Source organism: Rhea americana, unplaced genomic scaffold (genome assembly GCF_003343005.1).
Source record: "Rhea americana isolate MKP2758 unplaced genomic scaffold, rheAme1 scaffold_95, whole genome shotgun sequence".
In the NCBI taxonomy this organism is placed as follows: Eukaryota; Metazoa; Chordata; class Aves; order Rheiformes; family Rheidae; genus Rhea; species Rhea americana.
In genome coordinates, this window is record NW_028187144.1 from 1,460,443 (window position 1) to 1,476,144 (window position 15,702).

The 15,702-nt window shown below is 39.7% G+C and overlaps 1 protein-coding gene across 4 annotated transcripts in view; it reads right to left on the reverse strand.

The window, feature by feature from the left end:
- Positions 1–1,354: 1,354 nt before the first annotated feature.
- The window catches only part of LOC146584312 (uncharacterized), a 32,784-nt gene continuing 18,436 nt past the window's right edge, over positions 1,355–15,702 (reverse strand). For 2 of the 4 annotated variants that reach the window (XR_014898231.1, XM_085325026.1), the window contains 4 exons: positions 6,844–6,994; positions 6,235–6,535; positions 4,084–4,334; positions 1,355–2,172 (listed from right to left, as the gene is read on the reverse strand). Coding sequence is in view for 3 of the 4 variants with exons in the window: in XM_085325026.1 (XP_085181152.1) it covers positions 6,966–6,994 (29 nt within the window). In the remaining variant the exon portion in view is untranslated. Of the gene's footprint in view, positions 2,173–2,620; positions 3,003–4,083; positions 4,335–6,234; positions 6,536–6,843; positions 6,995–15,702 lie in introns of those variants that run through there. The other 2 variants (XM_085325027.1, XM_085325025.1) reach the window with 2 other exon arrangements.

A 15,702-nucleotide genomic window follows, 5' to 3' on the forward strand; every position in this document is an offset into this window, starting at 1 on the left:
AGTAACTGTTGTTTTTAATGGGTTTGCTTCTAGCTAGTTTCACTAAAGTTATTACAAAAAGGTAAAGAAATCAAGAGGTAGGGTTAGCACTATTTACTGTTAAAGCTAAAGCCATTTGTTCATCTTTATTTTAACATGCACGGTTTGTCAGAAGCAGCATGTACAGGGTCCAGCAACATCTTCCTGAAGAAAGCTTTGAAAAAACCAGCTTCTTAAACATGCTTTTACCCTTTATTTTATGCACATGTATTTTCTTCAGCCCAACGGTTGACGCATTGGATTATAACTCTTACTGGCTACACAAGTCATCTCCGTCTAAACTACAGCAGCGCTTATTATCATATTTCCATGGTCATCATTTAACCTTCCACTGTATTAATAACTGTTGCCAATTTTATCTAGCAAGCAAGTTAAACACTCTAATTTGACAAAAATACTATGTGCTTATTTTTCTTCCTAACCATCAAAGAAGGTGACTACAACTATTCTAGGTATCAGCATTTTTACCGTGTGATTCACTTATATCGAGCAATCTCTCTAGACCTACTTTCTTCCTTTTTTGAATTTTTACTTAACCAACAGGATCAACAGGTCCCCCTCTCTGTGGGTGGTGATAATGTTAGTACGTTATTGCCCAAATAACCTTTCCCTATAGGGAAAAGCTAACATTAAATTCTTTAAATTTAAACCACATGTATTTTGGTCTCAGAAAACTGTACTCTGTATTAACTCTCTTTTGTTATTAATTTGTATCACTTAAAATAAATAAAAAAAAAGAAACCTTCATGAAACCAGTTATGTAGACATCTAAAATTGAGGTATGGTCTGTAAGACATCAGAAAACTTAAATAAGTAACTAAATATTTTCATTGTAAACACTTTTGAAGCATTAATAGTCATATGGTTCTGCATATATTTGGTGTAGATCTAGCGTTCAATAGCTATTCTCTTTAGCCTGTTTCAGTGAATCTGAGCAATTCACCAAGAGGTTTTTGAACGGTTCTTAACAGTTACCTTCATCTTATCCAACAAAAGGTGTCATTTTTAAGTAGGCTACGTGAGATCTCCACTAAGAAGAACAAATTAGGTGTGGGCTGACCACATAAAATTTCTTCCCGGTACTCTCTAGAAGAGGCCCTGCCACTATATATGTTTTTTGCATATATTACCATAGGGTGACCACAAATATGCAGCTGCCAGTGGAGTAAAAATAATGGTATTTGGGACAAACACTTGGGGACTTCTTGTTCAAACAACAAGAACCACAACTGGGACAAAGTGTAACGCTTTCACAAAACGAAATAGTGCCTCRGTAATATTTTTAACAGAACCACAAATATTAAAAAACAAGCACGCAGATTAACTCTTAAACTTTAATGACATTAAAAATTTGAGGGAGTGTTAACTATACCAAATTTTAGAACAGTGTCTCTAACCTCTAGAAAGGAAAATTTTTATTTACATAATATTTACATATGGCTCTTAGTCATTACTTTAATCATACATTTCATGTTTCATCACACAGATGTGTTATTAAATACGTACAAAATTGTAAACCTTTATGTTGCAGATTATCTTTTGAACTGTATATTCTAAAACGTGCACCGTCTCCCAAATGCAAATTCACACTGCCAGTGGTTGGGTTTGGTTTTTAATCTGAGCTGCTGTTGCTAGTTTCCTAAACTGAAATTTTGACTGCTAAGAATACGTTTTGCAGTCTCTCCTCAGGCCAAATGAAGAAAAGACACATCTTCTGCCAGTGTGTGKGGGGGGAGGGTAGGGGGAAGCTGGCTGGGAGTGGAAAATTGTATCAAGAATATCAGTCACCTTAGTGGCTCAAGTAACCTGGGAGATGTTCTGTGGGCTTGGTCACAGATTTCAGGGTGCTTATGTTGTAGGTCTCCAGGGCTTCCTGTAACAAGCATTTTTTCCCATTCTGCAATCTTTCAGTTAATTCACAATCCATAAACTTTTATCATGTGTTGCAGTATTTGGGAAAAGCATTAAAAATCTCGTTACTTCTCCCAAACAAGCCACTTCAAGTTCTCTGTGGGAGTCGTCTTCTGCCTTTGTTCAGGCTCGGATTGCCAGTGACCAGTGCAATGGATGAAGCGAAAAGGGTGACTTTTCCTTGTTTCAGACAACCACGGTGGCCGTGCCTTGCGGTGCAGCCTTAAAAATACAGATAGAGACTTTAAAAAAAAAAAAAAGAAAGAAAAGAAAAGAAAAAAAGAAAAAGAGTAGCTCAAAACAATTTTTCTGCTTTGTCCACAAACAATAGAATAAATGTCATACACTACTAAGATTTTTGATTGCTCTGTAAGTSCCCCTACCTCATATCTTCTCTATAACAATTTGATTTGTTTAAACTTTTGCAAAACTAGTCCGAATTTCTATAGATCATAACGCTAGCAATGGACAAAAACAGCTCATGGGAAAGTGTTTTCTGCCTATACAATTCTGATAGATGTCTATGGTAAATTTTATCTAGAATTCCCATCTTCCAACAGCTTTAACTTTATTTTGGGACGAGTTATGTGTTTTTTATACATACGTGTGTGTGTGTGTATATATATATATATATATATATATATATATATATAACAAATTGTTCTTGTTACACAAGATCAGTTCACTATTAGTCAACCCAGCATTGTACAATTCATATATAATTACATTAACTAATATATTCAAGGTTTTTAACTTCCCAAGTATTGTGTTCTTAAAGTTTGTCAAAATAAGCATTTACTTTGGCTTCTCTTATTCAGTAGACTCTGAAGTATGGACCTGATTCACATAGGTTTGTAATTACTCCAAGTATTTCTCTAATTCCCTGTAGCTGAGTTCTCTGGCACCTCCAGTCATCAGTTTCTTCCATGAAATTAGTTTGCCACGTCATGCCCAAAACTGAGGAATTACGCCTACTTTTGCCAAACTCCGAGCAGCTGGAAACATCAGACCACTACGTTTCTGGTGAGAAGCCCCAGTTTTCTGGCCACGGCCTAGATGTATTGTTTCAAAGGGAAAATTTAGTTATTCAGTGCCCAAAATAAACAGGCCCTGCAGTATTATTGCCCAGCCTGTCTTCTTGCTGATCATGGTGCCTACCCTGAGGATTAGCAGCTCCGCACTAATGCACAGGTCCGGCTCAACCACCATAATTCAAAACAGGCTCCTGATGGCATTCTGTTAAACATAGTAACTCTGTACGTGTTAGATACTAAATTACTTTTCTGCCTCTATGTCTTGTTAAACTTAAATAAAACACCTTACATGGACTAACCTTCGCAGCTGTGCTATCTTTAATTTTCTTAAACATCTGCTGAGTATATTATCTTTTACAGTGTTTTTCAATGGCAATATCTGAGGGAGAAATTCAGATGCCKGAGCAAGGGCACCTACAGCCAGCTGGAACACCCCAGCATCCCCAAGGTACCTGCACGGGGCTGGCAGATACAAGGCAGGACTTACGGGAAAACCTGCGCTCTGTGATCCAGCAGCCAGAGGCCAGCTGGGATCCCCAGGGGGTCTAAAACAACTTGGGACATCTATGTTTAGGCACCTGCATTTCCTCTAGAATGAATAAAATAAAATAACAAAACAAAGCAAAAAAAAAAAGGAGGAGGAGGAACAAAACTCGATGTGATTTCACTTAACTAAAAACATTAAAAATACATTGTAAAGACTCCAGGGAATACTTTTCCTTTGATGTGTAAGCTAAATCCCGCATACTTTACTGTATAACAATCTGTTGGAGACGATCACTGCTTGTTGTCTAGGTCTCATAAAAATAAAGAGCATAATTAATTAGATGCAGAATGCTTCTACACTTTTTCACCTCAGTTTTTAAGACAGCTACATTTTCAAAGTTAAATACTCAGAACATCAGAAAACTAATACAGGCTTCATGCAGACCCAAGACTTCTTCTTTTAACTATTTTGGAGCAAAGTCTTTAATTCAAAGTTTATATACTATTTTTTCTCATTCAGCAACTAAGTTCATGAGAAAAGCGTTACAAAATGTGAATGTAATAACTTACTAAAGCAGATATGGCTGTCTAAAATACAATTATTTTACATTACCTCATTGTCATTAGAATTCTGAAAGATGCAAAATTAATTTTCATTTTGCTGTGTTCCTTGCAGCCAAGCTCTGGAGCCTGTCCTGCTGCCTTTCCTCAAGCAAACATCCCCTTGTTTCCAGTAGGAATTTTGGCTGAGCATCATATCACAGTAGCAAATGATCCTAAATTTATAGCAGCATTTTTGAGAACGGCCGAGGAGATGATAAACCTCGCTGGGCTAGTCAACCGCAAGATGACCGTGATGAAGATCTGAAAAACGTAGGCACAGAACACAGATACATCAGATGAAATATTTCTAGCAAGATGTGGAAGTATTAATGATATATGCAAGGTAATAGTGAACAATACACGCTTCTGCTCGCCTGTGTTTAAAGCAGATAAATTTAAGTTAAAGCAATGTGGAGGGATGGAAAAATAATCTTCTGAAAGAAAGGTAGGTAAATTTTACTGGTCTAGTCTAGGATACTGGGGCTCAGCCTTCGCAGCTGCGCACCCTCTCAGATTGCAGGGAAAGGKGCCACCAGGGCCACCACGGCCTCCCCAGCCCACAGCCTGCTCCTGGGGTAGGTGACCTTCAGGCAAGGTGTGACCTGGCAGGTCATGCACAGCACCCTGGCCAAAGGTTTAGCACCTGGGCCTTGCATAAATAAAGTCTGAAAAAGATCATCATTATCTCTCCAAATACTTTGCTATGGCAAAAACACAAGGCGGGGGGGGAGGGGAAAGCTGTTTAAGATAAAGGGACAACATTGACACAAGGCTTAGAGTGGTTCTAGATAAATTTGGGCTGAAAGTCAGAAAAATATTTGTAATTAACAGAGCAGTGATAGCTTGGAAAAAACTCCCAGTAGGAACAGTGGGGGCAAGCCACTTTCTGCACAGATTTCCCAGCAAGCACATTTTTAATAGGCAGAAGACTAGACTCAGCAGACAAGCAACAAGTCAGTAGGATCTTGGTTCTTCATTATTCAGCCCTAGCTTTCTCAGTGTGTTTATCCAAAATCAAAAATAATCTCTTCATATTAAAAGAATTGGCAGCTAATAAACAGATGTACACTGAAGGGAGACTATAAATATCATAATAGACATTAAAATGGTTGGGATTTCTTTCTGCTCAATTGTTGTTTATGACGGTAGAAAGTGAAATCGTACTTTTTGTTACTTCACAGTAAATCCCAAGCAATTCTGCTGATCTCAATTGCATCAATGAGATTACTTCAAGTTTGTCCTGAAGTAAATGAGATCTGAATTCAACGCCTTCATTCTGTGTGTCCTTTGGAGGAAATAAAGCCCAAAGCCCATCATAAAGATTGATGGTTATCACTGCCTTTATAGTCATGGGCCTTGAATTAGGAGCGGTGAAGATGTCACAGGGAGAAGTGAAAGGCAGGAGACAGCTTTAAATGGACATTGGCTTGCCTTGCCTGTCATCTGCATTTTCCTGGTTATATGGCAGGATTACGTGGTGCACACAGTTTCTTAGAAAACATTCTGCTAGGCTGTGTTTCATGCAAACCAACCAATTTTGTCTTGGTTTTTATTTAGAGTAAGCTATCCTTCAAAAACTGTATTTTAAGCAAACATTTTTTTTTCTCTTTTGTCACAGCCAAATTCTCCAGTTCTAGGACTTAACAATATTTTCCTTTTTCCAGAATGACACCTGCTGGTGGGAGAAGCATGGATGAACTGCAGATATTTTATAGGTTCAGCTGCAGCTAAGCAGACACACTTTCTGAGCATGCTCATCGCCTCTGTCCAGACAGWCTGTTGATAATAAAGATTTGGAAAYTGTAGAGATACCATAAGTAGCACGTGGTATAAGCGATACAGTTTTCCAGTACAATTTAACATTTTCTCTCACTACATCACCAGACTACTAATACATTGTTTCAGTGTTGAAGACAATATTTTGGGAAGCCCACAACATGGCTATGGCAGATTGAGGTGAAAACCATGAGGMAACACTTCCTATCTTATGCAAAAAGCTGCTGTGCTGCTCCAAACCCTTGAGCGCAAGTAAAACCAGATACTAATGCTACTATTTGTGCCTAACACCCCAAAAGATTAACAGCGCAGAAGAGAAGTATTSCGTACAGGACCCTGATCCTGTATAGCAGGAGGTAGCTAGGAGAGACAGAACAAGCTGTACCTTGGCCAAAATTGTGACAAATACTCCCCAATATGCCAGGCAGCACTGGGTTCTGTAATAGGCTTCCGTATTGGCAGCATTTCTGCCTCTTGGGTCTTCGGTAGTAGGTTCCCCTCCAGCTGAACTGGAGGCAGACTTGAGCTTTTGATCCTTCCAGTGCATTTACAGTAATATTTCCAAAGGTGACTTTCAGTACCAAGAAAATCCTTGCTGGACATACACAACTTTATTTCCTTTTTCTGAGATCCTAACTAGCCACAGTCTTCTATGAAGGCAAGGTGAAGTGCAGATGCTCAGTGCCCTGAAAATAAGTCTAAAGTTAGACTCCGGAAAATCTAAACATCTGAATTACTGAAGCTACCCTGGGATATTCTTGGAAATGAATGTGTGGTAATTTTAATAAATCAGATTTTGAGAACTGCATTTTAAATATGATTTGTGAATAAATATTTGTCAAAAAAATGTCTAGTTAAAAAGAAAACTACTGAAAATTCAATTCAGAGTTAGAATTCAAAGAATTCTTCTGAATTATTTAAAAGAGCACAAGCAAACATACACATTCAAATATRTTTGACTAAATTATTAATATGTGGTGTTGCTATGGCATACCTCACTGCAGCATCAGAGGGCAAAAATTCTTCTTAATTAGAGCATCAGACTGCAATTTAAGAGACTTGGCTTCTATTCCTGGATTTGTTACTGGCCTGCTATATAGCTTTCAGCTGGTAATCTCACATCCCTGTTCCTTCAGCTCTCCCATCTGTGAAAAGATGATATTGGTTCATTACGACTAGTTAGATGACTGGTTTCCAAAGATTGTTTTTATTTTGGTAAAAGTAAACATATGAAAAGTGGGTACATTGCTGTAAACTCAATGAAAAATGCAAGATACTGGAGGCTGTTTGTTTCAACAGATTGGATCTGGAGAGTTTCTTTAACCACATTTTTTGCAATCTTGACCAAGGCTTAAGTTCCACCTATGGCTGTACATGTTTCTGTTATAGAGTCCTTGTTTTTCATGCATGTAATTATGACTATCAAAACCGAAACCTTCTAATAACCTCAATTTACCATTCTGAATCTTCTTAATAAAGCAATGACTATTTCTGAAGAACAGTTACACCCTTCACGGTGAGCAAGACCTTAGCCCAGGTTAAGCACTTTGCTTAGAAAACTAGTGAAAAAAAAAACGATATAACCCCCAAACTTGTGATAACCTGACCACCCAGGCAAGGTTTGAGCTAGCTGAAAAGCTGAGGGGAAATTGCAAAAAATGTGCTCCTTTGAACAGGTCATTGCCAATGACTGACCATGACTGCATCAGTTCTGTGCTAGAATCCAGCAAAAAGACACTTCTGCTCCCAAAGTAACGGCCTCACTTTTATTCTCAGATTCCTTTCAGAGGTTAATTTTAGTTTTGAGCTCAGGTTACAGCCAAGCCTTAAATACATGGCTGTTCAGTTACTAATGCTACGTATGTAAAATGAAGTTCATGCACATGATAGAAACAGCCAGGGGTTCAAATAGGCCTCTGCACAGAGGTACGGGCTCTGACTTTGACCAAATTGTTCCACTTTCTCAACTCTATTCATTGAACTCACATTGCATGGAACAACCTTAGCATTGGAATTGCTTTCATGTTCCTTTCTTTTTATTTCTTTTTATGGATAGGAATGTTTATGCTTAAAGGTTAAGCATAAACTTAACCTTTATGCTTTATTCACTCAGTTAAGAATTATATATGATTGCCATAGACTTGGTCCACTTCCTCTCATTAGGCAGTTACCAGGGAACTGCATTTGGATCTGAACATTCCCGCTATAAAATTTCTAAGCATGCTCTTTGCTTTTGGTGCTATATCACTTGCATCATTTCCATCAAGTTCCCCTGTCTCTTCCCTCATCTAACAGTTTATGCCCTATAACTAACTAATTTCAGCTCATCCAAACTCCTTTAGCTGCTTAGCCACACTATGTCCCCAAAGTTCCAGCCTGAAGGAATTCTGGTTTCAGGTGACTTCTTCAGAGACAGCCACAGGCTCTGCAAAAGTGATCTCTAACACAATTAAGCATTACAGTAAACTGCACAAGTCATTTATCCAGAACAAGAAATAACCATACATCATGCCTTCATTTAATTTTCTCATTACTTTTGCACGTGTGTTTTTTCATCTGCCTGATGGACACGCTTTTCTTTCTCCTGTAACCAGCTTTCTATAGCTTTGGTTGATTCTATACTCCAAAGAGTACTTTCTTCCCCCAAAAAAATGTCCTTACCTTGCTTTTCTTTGTTTCAAGCATTCTCTGTTTGTCTTGCCCACCTCATTTCTATATTTGTAAGAGACTTTATTGGTACTTATCTTTTTGGGGTTTTTTAGAGCAATTGCTCTCCTTCCAAGCTTAGTCCTTTGCAGAGAAGTTGGAGAAAACTGCTTGTCTCTAGGGTGCTGCAAGTTCTTTGGTCTGCACAGACACATTCCACCCCACATCTCAGTGACCAAGTGCTAGTCCCAGAAAGATGAATGACGGATAATGTTATTCTGTTTTCTGAATGTTGCTTACCTAGCATTGGCCTGAAGAGGTCTGGAAGGCATAAGTTTACAGCCGAGGTAGGGTGCACACTTTTTCAGAGCAATAGAGGTCAGTGCATGCTGGAAACCCCTGGTGTGCAACAGGAGTAGGTGCACTGGTGACACTAGGAACTGAATTGAGGTGTGGGTTGCTGGAGTTCCCCAAAACCTCAACCAACCAATTTATCTAWCTGCACTTCTGTTTCTGGGACAAGATCTGAACACTGCCACGAGTAAGGGAAGTTCACTACATTCTTTCTGGGGCAGACAGCGTCCCCATACAGACCATGGTGCAGCAGAGTAGGTTTATAATGCTTTTTTCTTCCCATGTCCTTTAGGAATGGTAGTGGAGTTTGAGTGTGAGATGCAATACAGATACAGTACTACAATAGTTCCCTTGCATGGAGGAAGTGAGAAGGTTCCTGAGCTTTGCATATTTTTGTATTTCCACTTCTTTTATCATCCTAACCACTGCAACCAAACAAGCTGCAGGTAACCCCATACCCACTTGACTAAAGAATGGCAACTTCATTCCCTTTCTCCTCCCCACTTCCCTCCCTTTCTACTTCCCTATTTCTCTCGCCCTCCTTCCCAAGGTGGGGAGGGGGGAGAAAAAAAGAAAAAAAGAAAAAGATGTCTTGGAGAAAAAAGCAAGTAGAAAATAGGAACACAGAGGGATTTGTGGCCAGTGAATCCAGTCCTACCTGTCCCTGGCAGCCTGTTCATAAACCAATGAGCTCCGTGTTGCTTCTCTGCTTTGACAGAGCAGAAAAACAGTATAATTTCCAACCTAACCTTACTTACRACCAATTTGTTCATGTGCCAACCTTATCACTTAGTGCAAATGGTATTCTCCATCCTTACTGCTTACCCCTTGCTGTATTTACAGAGAACGCACCCCTTCTCAGCTCTCCTCCTGGTTAGTCAAGAATCTTTGCATCCTTTCTTAACAGTCTCTCCACCCTCCCAGTCAYCTCAGTAGCTCTTTTCTGTCCCATTTCACTCTCTTAATTCATCTTTCCTGAAGACAGGTAGCCAGGACTGCACACAATATTCCAAAGAGGTTTCTCCAATGCCTTGAGCAGGTCCTTGTTTCTACCAAAAATAACTCTTCCTAGGATCACAGTTGAGTTTTGATTGTCACATAAAGCTGGTGGCTCATTTCCGCTCCTCAGTAATTTCCAACCAAAAAGATCCCCAAGTTTGTAGACTGCAGACTGAGGCTAATTGTGTAAGAGTGCACAGCTCTCTGTTACCACATTTTATCTCACGCATGTTCTTACGTTAATGACTCACGTCTACAAGATCATCCAATTCTTTCTGCAAGGTATTCAAAGGGGGKGGGTTTATTGGTTATATCATCCAACTTTGTTTCACTGACAAGTCTCTTTAGGGCACTCCAACTTCTTCTGTGAAGGTCATTAATGAAAATATTTAATAAAATCAGATCCAGGTCTAGTGGAATTTTACTAGTAGCCTCCTTCTTATAGCTCTTTTCCCTTTCAGCACAACACACTAGTATCTGCTCTTTAACCATACACTTATAGTTCTTGTGTTAATCCCCATTTTTCCAATTAAACTAATATCAAATACTTTGCTATACGATAGCAAATTCTTCACTGATATCCAGAGAGATTAGCTTTACAATACGTCCTTTTCTCAGTAAACTAAAGTATGAGATTTGCCCAGCATGATCAAGGATTTTTTTTCAAATTTGATGATTTGAATATAATTATCTGTTTAGTCTATATATATTTCTTTCTTTCAAAATCTGATGAATAGGCATCTTCTTGTCCATTTGATTTTTGTCTTACCTTCTTACCTTGTGTTTTAGTCATACCCTAGCTTTCTCCATACGAGACATTCAAGAATGCAGTTTGACATACCTGTTCTGTCTGAATTCTGAAACAAGTTACCTAACTCCCTCTTAACTGCTTTGAGGTTTGCATCTGCACTGTTTGTAGTAATTTCCTTTTCCATACCTCCAGAAAGCATCCTGACTTTGCCCTGTTCATAGATCTTCATCAGGTTACCCCAGAGGTCTAATATCTTTAATCTTTACTCTTGAGCCTCTCTTCACTGCACAGGAGCTTTTCTCTGGACATCTGAAGAACTTTTTGCTATTTCTTTCAAGCTCCTTTTGGTGATTCTTATTTTACCCTTACGTGCTCAGCCTTCTGAAACACTGCTTTCTTTGCTGGTTCCTCTTTTTCTTCTGTTCTTGTACTGTCTACAGATATCCTTTCTGTGCTGATTACCCACAAAATCAGATCTGGCATCCTTCCCTACTATCTTTTCTTTTGCTTGGGATACAAATTCTCGTTAGCTTTTCCATCTGAGAGTTAAAAAAAATAATCTAAGCCTTCTCCATATTTTAACCTGTTGGCCCCTCAGCCTAGATGACTTACTTCAATAACTAATTCACATAGTTGATCAAAATTTTCCTCATCAAAAGCAGGAACCTCAACTACAGTCCCACTTCTGTTTATTCTTCTACTTAATGTGAACACACTAGATCTCTGAATAACTGTTTCAAAGGTATTTTTCTTTTATCTTTACTCTTCTATAACAGCCAGAGTGCTCATCAAAAACTAAGTCTAAAGTAAGACCTGGCACTTGTGGAGTCATTTGGTGAAGAAATAGTCCATCTGTCCTGTGTAGGAGGGCCTTTGAGAAATAAGCCTCTACATCTGTACATCTTCCTCCAACTTGTATCTAGGAATCTTAAGTCTCTTATAAAGACATAATTCTTATTTATCACAGAATCACAGAATCGTTGAGGTTGGAAGGGACCTCTGGAGATCATCTAGGCCAACCTCCCTGCTCAGCAGGGTCACCTACAGCATGGTAGACACGGTTGCATCCAGGCGGGCCTTGAAGATCTCCAGAGAAGGAGACTCCACAACCTCTCCGGGCAACCTGGTCCAGTGCTCCATCACTCTCACAGGGAAGAAATTCCCCTTCATGTTCAGGCAGAACTTCCTGTGCTTCAATTTCTGCCCATTGCCTCTTGTCCTGTCACATGGGACAACTGAAAAGAGTTTAGACCCATCCCCTTGACACCCTCCCTTTAGGTACTTATAGACATTGATAAGATCCCCCCTCAGTCTTCTCTCCTCCAGGCTAAATAGGCCCAGAAGAATTTATTCTTATATTTTCTTATTCTTATATTTATTATTATCATTATTTCTTATAATTTCTTATTTATAAATATTTATTTATCTAATTATTTTGCAGAGATCTATGTTCATGTCTATATGATAAAACCGGACTGAGGTCTACAGCAGCCATCTGTACAGCAGAATCTGTACAGCTCTACAGATTCTCTTTTAACTAACTTTGGGGGAAGTAATACTGACACGGACAAATCTTGTCCTATGCCAGGAATAAATACCAAAACTCTACTTCTTTCTGAGGGAGAATTTGTAATAAACTTCTTTTTTCTTTTGAGAAAACCAGTATATTAAAATTCCAGCTCACTCCCAAAGCAATTGCCTCACTAGACTGCACAAACTTGAGCTGCTGGACTCCTGGCTGCCAAAATAGCCGGAGAGCTCAAAAAGGCAGCTGCCCAGAAATCAGGAAGCCTAGGAGTTCTGGTTTCCATCTCTGAAGGAAACCAGAAAGGTATGAGCCTCCGCCAGCGTAGCAGAAGGACAGAGGAGGAACCTGGAGAGCCTACTAGTCCACTGCATGGACAAGAAGGGAGCTGGCTAGGCCAACTGGTGAGATGAGCTTACCTACTTTCTTATTTATTACTGCACTGTTTGTCTGAGTGTCTCAGCAGCTTGGTCACCGGAGACCTCAGCAGCTGGCTGGTGGGTGGGCTGCTAGGGACCGAAGCAGCCAGGCTCTCCGCTTGAGTTCCCTCTRAAGTTTCAATGGGGCTGACACATTCCCGGGGAATGGCTCACCCCAGGGAACTGGCATTTTCCAGTCGAACATTGCTCCATCCAAAAATTTTTGCTGAGCTCTTCTTTGTAGTGCAGTAGCATCTCTAGTTACCAACAAAATAGCTAAATCTTTGAAAACATTTGAAATGTGAAGCGAGACCAGCATTTCAGCCATCAAATGAGTATTACCTCCAAAGCAGACTCAACAAGAAGTTTGAGGGAAATTTTGTCTCGTATAGTTTACTACTACAAATGGTTTATCAAACTTAGTCTGTTCAGACTGCTGTGCTTGTTACATTAACAGAAAAAAAGCTTAATTCTAACAGCATTTTTTTCGTTYGCTATACTCTTACTCACTTCCACTAACACAATATGAAAATGATGAGGGGTTTACAGTAGCATGCTGGAAACTTTCTACTACATTTCAGTCAACCCTAAGGGAAAACACGAACATATACACTACAAATATTACTTGTATTTCCAGGAACACTGTCAAAACTGATCACAAGAAAAATATATGAGAACTAGGAATAAAACTGCTTCATCAACTTCTTCCATTACTCATACCAYGGGACAGATGAAAGATCAAAATGAAATGCATGATTTTCAAGCGCCTTTTAAAAATTTGGCTAGAATTCCCGCCTTGTCACTTCTGTGAGCCACACAGAGTGGCACATGGTCCTTCCAGAAGCAAAACAACACTGCCTGAAGCAAAGTAGCAAAACGGTTCAGGATTAAGCCCAAAGACTGAATTGTTTAATCAAGAGCAAACCACATTGTACTTTGCTTATACATCTGCAAACAGAATAGTAAATGGTGAAACAGAAAACTCTCCTTGTGGTTTTGTGTATATCATCCTTGCACTTTCGTAATTAGAGGACAGAGGCCACCATTAAAGTCAATTGCAAGGTTCCCATTGATTTCAGTAGATGTAAACCAGGCGTTACTGTTATGCTTTTCAGTTTTCTTGAGGTTTAAACACCTCATAAAATAAATTTACAGATGAACTAGTAAATGTACCCTTACAAAGAAACCTCCTAAGGAGTCCCTGAAGCCRTATTTCTTAATGCTGCTATTCATTCAGTTTTTATCAGACAGATTAAGGGACTGTCAAACAAGGGTGCCTAGATCAAGAACTGCAATAATAAGTGCTGAAAATATCTTCCAAAGTATAATTCCAAAAATATTGTGACATATTTGATAAAAATGGACTTAGAAGCCAGTTTTATATTATGCAACATATTTTATGACCTCAAAAAAACCCTATCTATTCATTTATCTGTCTATCCATTTTGTTGATCTGTAAATGAAAACATGTATAGKATATCCAGTAAGTTTTTTTCCAGGAATCCCTTCAAATCGACTCGCATAAAAACATGTGTAAAGCTAACTGAGAAAGAGAGAAAGAGACTAGCTGACGAGAAGTCAGAAAATACTACCCTCCAGAGCTGACATTTTCTTCTGTAGAACTATGTGCCCATTGGGCATAATTTTTGATCTTGCAGACTTTCCAGATGTAAAATTCCATTTGACCTCAGTGCAAATGAATGAACTTCAGGATTTAATTAATTTAATTAATTAATTTGAAAAACAATCTCATATGCTGCCTGAACATTTCCATGAATTTAAGTGACTTTCAAGATARTCTGTCTAATTCAATGCCAAATAATCATTTATAAATACTTACAAGTATAATGTGTAAATATAAATAGGTGAGCRTTAGTTGATAAACAGACACAAACAATTAACAACAATTTAAACTTGCTTAATGAAGGCTTTATCAAATGCAGTGTTATACAAGACAGTACTAAATGAAGAGTAGCAATTTTATGCAATCACCTCATTCAGTACTACCAGCAAGAGCAGACAGGCTCTGTTGGTGATTAKTAACCACCTGGGAAATGCTTGTTAAGCAATTAGTCCAGTACCATACAGGAGTACTGTGGAAGAGACAGGGATATGGTCCAGCCCTTCAGAGCAGAATTCAGTTGCCTTAACCAAAAGACCCCGTTTCCTCTTCCTACCATGCCCTGCTTCATTCAGTAAGTGCCTTGCACCTTCTCAACAAATGAGCAGGAGTTCTGCAGTTACATCCACAAGTCCTGCCCGGTACTGATTACTCTACAGAGTATATCCATGCTATATGTAGTAGGACTGAAGTCACGTGAGAAAAAAACAGTGCAATCACAAAAATAGAGCCAGTATTGTAATGCAAATACCTATGCCAATGTCACTTCAGTCTTCAGGAAGGGCAAGAAGGAGGAYCCAGGCAACTATAGGCCAGTCAGCCTCACCTCCATCCCTGGAAAGGGGATGGAACAGCTCATTCTGGATGTCATCTCCAGGCATATGGAGGACAAGAAGGTGCTCAGGAGTAGCCAGCATGGATTCACCAAGGGGAAATCCTGCTTAAACAATCTGATAGCCTTCTGGGATGGAATGACTGGCTGGGGAGATGAGGGCAGAGCAGTGGAYGTTGTGTACCTTGACTTCAACAAGGCTTTTGACACTGTCTCCCATAACATCCTCCTAGAGAAGCTCAGGAAGCATGGGTTAGACGAGTGGACTGGCTGAAAGGCAGAGCTCAGAGGGTCATCATCAGTGGCGTGGAGTCTAGTTGGAGGCCTGTGGCTAGTGGTATCCCCCAGGGCTCAGTACTGGGTCCCATCCTGTTCAACTTCTTCATCCATGACCTGGATGAGGGGACAGAGTGCCTCCTCAGCAAGTTTGCTGATGATACCAAGCTGGGAGGAGTGGCTGATACACCWGAGGGCTGTGCTGCCATTCAGAGAGACCTGGACAGGCTGGAGAGCTGGGCRGAGAGGAACCTCCTGAGGTTCAACAAGGGCAAGTGCAGAGTCCTGCACCTAGGGAAGAATAACCCTAGGCAGCAGTACAAGCTGGGGCTGACCTTGTGGAGAGCAGCTCTGCAGAGAAGGACCTGGGAGTGCTGGTGGATGACAGGTTGACCGTGAGCCAGCAATGTGCCCTTGTGGCCAAGAAGGC